The sequence below is a fragment of the Rhincodon typus genome, chromosome 40, assembly GCF_021869965.1.
Source record: "Rhincodon typus isolate 14 chromosome 40, sRhiTyp1.1, whole genome shotgun sequence".
Classification (NCBI taxonomy): Eukaryota; Metazoa; Chordata; class Chondrichthyes; order Orectolobiformes; family Rhincodontidae; genus Rhincodon; species Rhincodon typus.
The window spans coordinates 7,668,776-7,680,242 of record NC_063371.1 but is presented as its reverse complement, the minus strand read 5'-3'; the positions used below and the strand labels follow the sequence as shown (position 1 = coordinate 7,680,242).

General features: G+C 41.0%; 1 protein-coding gene across 9 annotated transcripts in view; it reads right to left on the bottom strand.

The window, feature by feature from the left end:
• Positions 1-11,467, bottom strand: part of cdca2 (cell division cycle associated 2) — a 47,658-nt gene that overhangs the window by 12,730 nt on the left and 23,461 nt on the right. For all 9 annotated transcript variants that reach the window (XM_048618666.1, XM_048618669.1, XM_048618667.1 and 6 more), the window contains 2 exons: positions 8,762-9,486; positions 879-1,071 (listed from right to left, as the gene is read on the bottom strand). In XM_048618666.1, the coding sequence (XP_048474623.1) occupies positions 879-1,071; positions 8,762-9,486 (918 nt within the window). The remainder of the gene's footprint in view (positions 1-878; positions 1,072-8,761; positions 9,487-11,467) is intronic.

The following is an 11,467-nucleotide window of genomic DNA, read 5'->3' as shown; positions in this document are numbered from 1 at the left end:
CCTAACTCCCCACCTACACTCACCTTTACTGGCTCCATCCCCGCCTCTTCGACCTGTTTGTTTCCTCTCCACCTATCCTCTCCTCTATCCATCTTCTATCCGCCTCCCACTCTCTCCCTATTTATTTCAAAACCCCCTTCCCCTCCCCCTTTTCTGATGAAGGGTCTAGGCCCGAAACGTCAGCCTCTCTGCTCCTGTGATGCTGCTTGGCCTGCTGTGTTCATCCAGCCCTGCACCTTGTTGTCTCGGATTCTCCAGCATTTGCAGTTCCTACTATCTCTAGTTCAGTTTGGTGGTTGTTTTTGACAAGCACAATCTGTATAGGACAAAGGGCGTTTTTCTGTGCTACGGGCCTCTGTGCCTGTCCAAAATCAAAGAATCATCTTAGGACTCAGCGGCAGCAGCAACAACTGCTGACATCTGATCTTGTGACAGATCTTCCACCCTTTGCGCAAATTTGCTTCAACATTCCAGTTATTTCAAATTTGTCAACAATAAACAGCAGCAGGTGCAACTATAAAATTAGCCTGAGTGATGCTCAGGAATCAACCAGCAAACTACTCTCTTGGCTTTAAGCACATTTCTGAGCCCACTTAAAAGACACACTCTATCCATTGTTTTACATTGGTTCACTCTGTTATCCACTACATTTGGGATCACAAAATTGACCTTGTCAAATGGGGTATTATGACAACTGCCGAAAAACACGTGCGGCTCTTTTTTTTTTTTTTTTTAAAAAAGCAGAGAACAATTACGTTCTTACGTCTATCAAACATACCTCCGAGAGTCAACTTCTTTAAGCACTTCCTTCCAGCATTTGAAGTTATTCAGTCAATAACCCCTTAAGAGACAAAATTAGTATTTCCAAGAAACCTTACCCTCAAGAGGGAGATGAGCACTCATCGTCGAAGGTTGACATTCTTCCTTTCCATCACAATCAGGAAAATCTGTTGGCTCAGACCACATATCAGAGACCTCCGTGATTGGGCTCAATAATGGTTTCTTTGAAGCATATTCACGTTTTCCATAAAGTTCCTTTTGCACTTTCTTTCTATATTTGCCTTTTGTTACCTGAAAAACAGTTTTGCTGCCATCAGTTCTGTTTTCCTTCATGTACTGTTTGAAATGTAGGCATCCCTTAATTATGTCATGCGTTCCTCAGTCAAAAATTCAGCAATCATTTCACTGCAGTATACTTCAATACACGACCTGCATGATCTTGCATGTGATGGACTGAGCATTTGAAGGGATGTACATTTTATTACCACTTGTACTGAAATTAGAGCCACAACTGCTCACAAATTATAATAACTGCTCTCTGAAAGGAATATATTGGCCATGATGCACTTGGAGATATTCTGAAGAAAAGTGTTATGCAATACATCAAATACAGATTCCTGCCTTCCCTCATGTCAATTTTTCAATCTTCTCCTTAAATCCCTCCATGGCTTTGCATGGTCAACACTGCAACTTGGAGCAAAGAACTCCGTGATCCTCCAACTGTGGCCTCTTGAGCATTCTCAAATACCCTTCTATTCGTGGTGGTGTCCTCAGTTTTCTACATTTCACGCTCTGGAAATCCCTCCTAAACTTGTTGGTCCTCATCCAAAATGCCTCCGAAAGCCAACTTCGCCAACCAAGTATTAGGTCACCTTGCCTAATACTTTGCAAGGCTCAATTGGGTCAGGTGGTGCACCTTGAGAAGTCTTTTCAAACATCTTGCTCTGTGAATATTTTGTTATTAATGTTTGCCAATGACTAGTTCTTCACAAATGTATAGGTCTGTCTTACATTGGCAAGCATTCGCTTCAGTTGCTTTGGAATGGAGTACTAATCATGAAAAACTCAAATGCCACCAACAAGATTTCACGTTGTTCTTGATTGGCTTATCTTAGCACCAGATTGGTTCAGCACATTTATTGGTTTCAGTTAAAGGCATCTTAGCAGTTTTAGCACAGCAAACAATTCAGTTCATGACAACATGTTTGATCTTTCAACTAAGCGATCTCCATATGTGACCATCCTGCTTGCTCTCTCCACTTAAGAATTCCCATGCCACTTGGAAATATTAACTTGACATCTAAATAACACAGCTGCAAGAAGTTTCAACCTCTATTTTAATCCTTACAGCCCTAATGCTGTTTTCACTCTTGCCTATGTAAAGCATCATTATTCGGACTTTGGGTGCCCCTGTTTAGGACTGATATTGTGCATTGATAGTGATGTGAATTAACCAAGGCAAACAAGCGTATATCTAAGTACACAGCTTTGCTGATGTCTTAATTTTGATATTTGCCAACTGAGCAAAATGACAACATCTTAAACATCTAATAATAGCTTTATTTTGAAAAGCTCTTCATGAAATTCCATTTGGTCATTTATCAGCTTTTACAATACATATTGACAATCTCATCCACCTTGTTAAGCTTGTAATGCAATTCAGCACAAGTTGAAAATAAATTTCCTTAACTTTCAAGAAGCAACAAGCCCAACAAGTCTGCTCTATCATTCAGTGAGATCACAGCTAATCTGTTAATCCTCCACTCCACTTGGCTGCCTTCTCCCTATGACTTTTGATTCCCTTCATCTCTCAAACTGGAATATATGTCATGATCACATTTCTACCCCCCTTGTATGGGCATTAAATCACACAGAATCACAACTGTCAGTGAACAAATTCCTGATCATCTCTGTCCAAACTGGATCTTATTCTGAGAGTAAGCCGTCTGGTCCTCGACTTCCACACAACCTCTCTGCAACCACCCTCTACAAGTAACTTCACATTCTTCTAAACTCCAATGAGGACAGACCCAATCGATTCAATCTCTCCTCAGAAGACAGTCCCTCCATTTCCATGATCAACCTACTGAACCTTCACTGGACAGCTGACAATTCCAGTATGTCTCTGCTGCAACAAGGCCATCATCTTTGTTCACAATATTCCACTTGTTGACTGATTGGTGCCTTGTGTAATTTTAGCAAGACCTCCATATTTTTATCTCAACTGAGACCTTATCAAATGCCTTCTGGAAATGTGTTACGTCCATTGTTCTCCCTTCACCTACGTTGTTCGTTACCCTTGCAAAGAATTCCAAAAAAATTCTGAGGCATGATTTTCCCTTCATGAAACCGTGCTGACTCTGCTTGATTCTATTATGTATTTTTAAATTCTGCATTTTCAAAAATTATGTATTTCTAGATTCCAACATTTTCCCCAATGACAGACGTTAAGCCATCTGGTTTATAGTTAGCAGTTTTGTTCCCTTCACTTTGTGATTATGTATTACATCGATAGTTTTCCCATCATACAGCATTTTACCAGAATCGAAGGATGCTACAAAGATGGCAACTACTGCATCCACCATCTTATTAACTACTTCCTTTAATATCCTGGGATGAGTCCCATCAGGTCTAAGGGACTGGTCTTTCTTTAGCTCACTTCTTTTTTCCACCTTTACTTGTCTTCTGCATTTGCAATTGTTACTCCTCCTCCCAGTTTTGCTTGTTAGTTTGTATTCTCAGAATGCTGTTTGCATTTCCACTATGAATAGAGATGCAAACTTTATAGTTAACTTCACAGCTATTTCTTGGTTCCGCATGATTATTCCCCAAGCTCTGTTCTTTAAGAGGCTATATTTTTTCCTTCATTCCCAGGATGTGGGCATCACTGACTAAGCCAGCACTTTTGCCCATCGCTAATTGTCCAGATGGCAGTTGGCAGTCAACCACGCATTGCGTGGTTCTGGAGTCACAGGGAGACCACAGCAGGTAAGGACGGCAGTTTCCTTCTTGAAAGCACATCAATGAACCAGATGGGTTTTGACAATGCTTCAGTGGTCATAATGAGACTCTTCAGTCCAGATTTTTATTGACGTCTAATTCTCCTGTGGCTGGACTCAAACCTAGTCCTCAGAATATGATCTGCGTCTCTGGATTAATAGTCCAGCAATAATACCACGAGATCATTGCTTCCCCCAAGGTTCATTTTGGTTTCTCTCTTCCCTCTTGCCATGTTATATTTGAAGAATCTGTTGCTGTTCCATAATGATATGACTTGCTAGATTACCCTCCAAGTTTATTTCAGTCCACCCTCTGATTTTTTTGGCCATCTTTTGTTGATGCTGATACTTTACTGCATGCTCTGGCTCATCAATAATATTTACCTTTTTTTTTCCAAGTTTCATGCTATCCTTAACTGCCTTGGTTAGCCATGACCCTTATATCCTTTCAAGAATCCTCCCTTCTCTATGCGTCATATCTTTGTCGGGAACAACAGACATGATTTTCTAAACCCTGTCATTATTTCTCAATCATCTTGGCTGAACTTCTTTCCTCATCAGCTCCAACTCGCTCTGCTCCCGTTCTGATGTGATGACCCTTTTAGCACAGTTGTTCCCAACCCAAGAATCTCCCTCTCAAAAATGAATGGTAAATTTTACAATGTAATGGCATCACTATTCTCAGGGATTTTTTGGTCTCAGTTCCTTTAATGAAATGTGCCTCATTACACATTACCAGATTCAAAATAGCCTAATAAAATCAAAAGAAAAACATTGTATGAATGTTTGTCAAAGCCAAGGAACTGGTTCTTACATAGCAGATATTCAATGCAGCAAGCCATGAAGTTACAATAAAATCATGTAAATAGCTAAGCCTAAGTTTTAAATGCTCCTTAACCTCAAGCAAAATGGAATTCAAATCATGGTCTATGTAACAACAATTATTTCAATTGAGATCAATGTTGTATCATGAAACAAAAACACAAGATGGAGAAACTGTGCAAGTCTGGTAGCATCTGTGGAGATAGAAAAAAAAAATTAACGTTTCCAGTCTAGAATAATTCTTCTTCAGAACTGAAAAGGGGCTGGAAAATGGTGCATTTCATGCTGCAGCCAAAAAAAAAGAGCCGGTGGGGGGGGGTGGTGAAAAGGAGGCACAGCGGTGGAACAGTGAGTCGAGCAGCCTGAGAGGGTGCCAGAACAAATGACAAACATGGTAAAGAGGGGTTAGAAACGTAAAATGGGTGCAAATGACAGGTCTGAAATTGGAGATAACAGCTCCACTCTATTGACAGCAAGACAGTTCCCTGCCTTAAGAAAAACGAACGACAGAGATCAGGCTCTAAAGTTACAAAACTCAATACTGCATTCTGAAGACTATCAAGCGACAAACCAGAAAACAATTGGTTGCTGTAACTGCTGTTGAGATTCATCCAAATACTGAAGCGGGCCCAGGGTGACAATGTTAATACAGAAGCAAGGTGGCTTAATAAAAATCGAAACCAACCTGAAGGTCAGGATCATTTCTTCGGACAAGACTGAAGTTCCACAAAGCGGTCACCAAGTTAGTATTTGGTCTCACCAAATGTAACAGACCACAATGAGATTAAAAGTTGTACACATCAAATGTCACCACTGGCAGGTATGGTTGGGGCGTTGCACAGTCAGGAGGGAGGTGGTGAATGGGCAAGTGTTACACTTCCTGCAATTGCATGAGATTGCCATGAGCAAGGACAAGGAGGAGGAAATATGTATTAGGAGCAGTGAAGTTGACGAGGGTGTAGCAGAGGGATCCTCATGTCATACTGACAGTGGAGGGGAAGGCAAGATGTGTTACTGGTGTTGTCTTGCTGGAGGTGGGGGAATAATAGATGAAGATCTTTTGAGTATGCAGACGAGTGGAGCGTGAACTGAGAAGGGAAATCCTACGGTGAGCCTGACATCAATGGTGGGCAAGTTGTTGGAGGCAACCTTGAGGGACAAGATTTACTTGTATTTGAAAAGGCAAGGACAGATTTGTGCGTGGAAAATCGTATCTCACTAACTTGATTGTTGCTTCTTCAAAAAACAAATCAGAGGATTGATGAAAACAAAACAGTCGACGTGATCTATATGGACTTCATTAAGGCATTTGACAAGGCTCCGCATGGTAGACTAGTTAGCAAGGATCGATCACATCGAATTGAGAGAGAGAGAACGAGCCATTGGGATACAGAACTGGCTCTCAGGAAGACAGAGGGTGGTGGTAGTCTGTGACTAGTGGTATGCCGCAAGAATTGGTGCTGGGTCCATTGCTTTTCATCATTTATATAACTGATTTGGATGTGAACATACGAGGTATCATTTGCAAATTTGCAGATGACACCAAAATTAGAGGTGTGGTGGACAGCAAAGGAGGTTACCTCAGAATACAACAGGACCCTCAGCAGATGGGCCAATGAATGGTAGATGGATTTTAATTTAGATAAATGCAAGATGCTGCATTTTGGAAAAGCAAATCAGAGCAGGACTTATATACTTAATGATAAGATCCTGGGGAGTGCTGCTGAACAAAGGAGACCTTTAAGTGCAGGTTCATAGTTCCTTGAAAGTGGAGTTGCAGATAGACAAGATAGTGAAGATGATTGCTTGCCTTTACTGGTCAGTGCATTGAATACAGGAATTGGGAGGTCATGTTATGGCTGTGCAGGACCTTGGTAGGTCACTTTGGAACATGCGTTCAGTTCTGGTCTCCCAGTTATAGGAAGGATGTTGTGAAACTTGAAGAAGTTCAGAGAAGATTTACAAAGATGTTGCCAGGTTTGCAGGTTTTGAGGTATGGGACGAGGCTGAATTGGCAGGGGCTATTTTCCCTGGAGTGTCACAGGCTGTGCAGTCATCTTGTAGATGTTTATAAAATCATGAGGGGCATGGATAGGGTGAATAGCCAAGGTCCTTTCCCTGGGGTGGGGGAGTTCAAAACTAGAGAGCACAGGATTAAAGTGAGAGGAGAAAGATTTAAAAGAGACTTGAGGGACAACTTTTTCCCACGCAGAGGGTGGTGCGCACATGCAATAAGCTGCTAGAGGAAGTGGTGGAGGCTGGTATAATTCCAACATTGGAATTATACCAGCATCTGGATGGGTAGATGAATAGGAAGGGTTTAACAGGAATATGGGACAAATGCCAGCAAATGGAACGAGATTAATTGAGGATACCTGGTCAGCATGAATGAGTTGGACCAAAGGGTCTGTTTCCATACTGTACAGCTTTATAACTCCAAGACTCTTAGTAAAACCTAAAGAACTATGGATGCTATAAATCAAACAAAAACAGCAATTGATGAAAAGCTCAGTAGGTCTCGCAGCATCTGTGGAGAGAAATCAGAGTTAACACTTCAGGTCCAGTAACCCTTCCTCAGATCAAGAGGACCCCTGTTGCTCTTCTGGGGAAGAGTTGATGGGTGAAAGGAGAATTAAATGTGGGAGAGGGGGATCAGACATAGTTGAATGCCCTACGATGGCGGAGTCCTCAGTTAAAGGAAAAAGGAGAACATGCTGGCAACACTGCAGCCGAAGGTGGCATCATTAGAACCAATAAGACAGAGATGGAGATACTTGAAGACTGGAATGGAGTGCTTGCAGGAGCGAAAGTGTAGTCAAGATAACTCTGGGAGTCAGTGGGTTTCTGATGGATATTGGTGAGCATCCCAACTTATTACAGACAAAGACGACTGCAAAGGGATGACTTTTTTGAACCCCAAATGATAGCAGGAAGGAGCACCAATAACATCACTGATGTGCCAAAGACCTGATGTACCAAAGAACTGAAAGTAGACATGTTCCATCTATTCCACAGAGACAACAGGCATAACTAGGACCTATGCAGGTACTCACAGTCACACCTTTGAAATGATATTTTAAAAATAGCCCATGGAGGGAACAAAATGAAACTGACAGAATTTGGAGTTAAAATCACGACATGGTTTCAAGAATCAACAAGGACTGAGGCATGCACAGTACAAACCAATCTTGATCTGCCACGTTGAGAAACTGTAGCTGAATCCAAGAGGCTACTCAGAATAGTCAAATAAATTCTGCCCAAATTAAATGATTGCACTTCACCTCTCCAAAGCACAATGGGTGAACTTCGTTCAGACGAATCTGCCCAGTTTCAAATCCCTTAGAATAGGTTGGCCGAAAGAACAGTCTTGCAAAAGGGCAAAAGTACAGCTATAAGAATACATAATTACGAAAAGAACATCAGCCCTCAGATAAGCACAACAACTTTGGCCCATTTAGTTTACCCAAGTGTGACCAGAGGAGTGACCCATAAAATAAATGAAGGGCAACACAATCCCCATTGACTGATATTGATTCAGTAAATTGCGCAGGACGATGCAAAATTAGGAATAGTCTGGGCAAGATAATGCGACCAAGTATCTACAATGTTTTACCACTTTCTCTGGCAGCTTATTGCATATGTGATGGCTGTTCACTCAGTGCACCCTGAAGAGGCAAATGAATCAACTTGTATCACAAACAAATTTAGACTTTCACAGCTTAATGCTTTGTCCACATCATCTCTTGGGTGGATTTATGGGATCTAAAAGAACGTTGAGTATTTTCTCCTTACTAGCTCGAGAATTTCAACAAAAGAAGTGCTTTGTATCACTGCTTGGAGTATCATGTATTTGAATGCTCTTTGTACACCAGCACATCAAATCACATAGTTAGTCAGTAGCTTAGAACTTTGTTTCAACTGGAAGTCGGTCGGTCTAGTTTCTGAGGATGAACACACAATACTCAATTGACAAAAGCAGTAGCAAAAGGTTGGGCTGAACAAATGATCAAAGAAAACATTAGTCCAATTTAGCAGCACCACCAGTTTAGCTTCAACAACTTAGATAGGTTTCATTTGCTTTGCCCACAAAAAAATCTGACCTTTACAACTAACTGATTAGCTAACCAAAACTCTTCACAATATAACAGAAATTTGCATACCACAGTGGAATTCTCTGAAATGGTGTTAACCTTGTTCTTGATCCGAGTCGATCTGCGGGGTTCCTCATTTTTGGGCGTTTGTGTCAGGTTTTCAATTTTAACCTCTTGATTAGATTTTGGGCTTACTTCCACACTTCGGCAGAGAGATGGCACTGAAGACATAGTAAGACACATTGCATCATCAGTGACATTCTGAATCTCAAGGCATGCATCTTCAGCACAAGACCGGTTTTGCTCCTGGTCACCGACAGATCCGTTTATGGACAAATCACCGATCTGAATGTCACCATTGTTCAACTTTTCATCACACATGCAAGTCACTTGTCGCGCATTAGGCTCAATAGTGGATGCTGCTTTCACTCCAGAAGACCCCAAGTCACTAATTGATCCAAAACACTTGGGCTCATCAATTAGTCTTGACAATTTGGATTCATTCACAGGATCTGTTTTCTTTGCGCCCAGCACATTTCTACAAACCACACTGTTATCCCCAACTTGATTCTCCTTTCTAGAGTGCCTAGATGGATGATCCTGCATGACTTGTTTAATTTCTTCAACATGCATTTCCAAGACATCACAGGGGTACTCATCATTTTTATAGGGTTTCTTCTGAAGGTTTGAATCAAGTTTGTATTCTGACACTGAAGACTGCAGGTCAACATTAATGGGTCCAGAACAATCTCTCTCTTCATTACCAAGGTGAGTTTCAGCATTTTCCATGTTATCTATATAATAAAATAAAATTTGAATGATTAACAAGTAATTTTTGCCCAAATTTCCCCCTTACCTTGATTGTGGCTGCCCACATGGTTCATAATCAAGCCTGGAGATGAAGTACACAAAAAATGAACGGTCTTGTAATTCACTGTGTGAGTTGACAAAGAATGTCAGCAAGTTGTTCTATTTTTAGACATGTCACAGTCCAGCCCCAACGTACCTCATTTCTGGACATGAACCCAGTGGACATCAATCAACAATGAGTTTCTCCCAAATCCAATGCTCTGAAATTCACTTATCACAACTCAACCAGTGCCATGGCTCAGATCACGTAACTGAACTGAACTGAATCCAATATGAGGTATAAGAGCAAATCAGAGGCTAAGAATTCTGCAGCAAATAATTCACCTCCTCATTAATGGAAGTTAGTCCACCATTTACAAGGTACAAGCCAGGAGGGTGTTGGAATAAACCCAACTTGCCTGGACAAGTCCAGACCCATCAACTGAAGCAGCTTGACACCATCCAGAACAGTCTGCTTGACTGACACAACATGGGCAAACATTCACTTCCACACCACCATACCTCAGCAACAGTGTGTACCATCTCTAAGCTGCACCACATCAATTCATCAAATATCCTGCCTAAGACAGCACATGGCGAATTCACGACCAGTAATATCTACAAGGACGAAAGCAGCAAATACTTGGCAACATCTCCACTCCCAAGTTCCAGTTCAAGCCAATCACCATCCACTTGGAAAATCTATCCCTGCTAATTCAGTGTCATTGGATCAAAATCCTGGAACTCCCTCCCTCACGCAATTGCAGGTCTACCTACAACAAAGGGATTGCATCAGTTCAAGACAATAACTCACCATGACCTTCTCAAAAGCATTTCAGTATGGGCAATAAGTGCTCTTCTGGCCACTGATGCCCCCAATCCATGCACAAAAAGAAAAGAGGTTATGTACACTTGCAACATGCCTAGTGGTCCAAACCAAAACAAAAGACAGCAGGAAGACAGAACACACTATTTTCTTCTTATTTTTGCATTTGCAGCTCTCTTCTACAAGTTTGTCACTGCTGAGATGGAAGGAAACTGAAATTTCTGCTTATGTAAGAACAGATCATCTTAGTTCATTTGCATTTTAAGTATGTGCAATCGAGCATATTAGTTTAATTCATGCACAATTATATCATACTTAATTGCCGTCAAATTTGTTATTGACAATCACTGTTTACAAAATCACACTTCTTTTTTCCAAAAGTATAAACAGAATCTTCACTGTACGAGTAAAGTACTCCAAATAACTGCAGGCTACTGCTCGGAGATCAGTGTTGGTTGAATAAGACCATGTCTGAAACCGATTGATCGTCAGTCACTTCGCATCACCCAAGACTCAAAGAGCAATTACCATGAAGCTTTGCAAGAGAAGGATGGTTGCAAAGTTTGGATCCTTCAGCCCCAACTCCCAAATTAATTTTAAAAAATCCAAAAGAACTGCGGAGTCTGTAAATAGTAACAAAAACACAAGTTACTGGAAAAGCTCAGCAGGTCTGGCAGCATCTGTGAGGAAAAAACTCAGAATTAACGATGAAGGGTCCCCAGACCTGAAACATTCACTCTTTCTTTCTTCACGGATGCTGCCAGACCTGCTGTACCTTTCCAGTAACTTTTGTTTTTGTTCCCGAACTAATTGTGTTTACTACGTTGAAAAGCAGACACTTTGAATGAATATAACATGTCAAAGAACTGCTTTGGCTCTAAGAACTAAGAACTTCTCAAATACTAAGATGCAACTGGCTTTATATACTTTGTTACCTCATGTTTACACAAGGATACACTGGGTTGATTTTTTCCATTAGTTTTAAGACAGCATGCCACTTCGTAGTATTCTTTTGAATTAACTTGTGTTAAGCACCAACAATCCTAACAGGATTACAATGCTGCCAAACAAAAACAAACAAAAAAAAAAAAAAAAAAAAA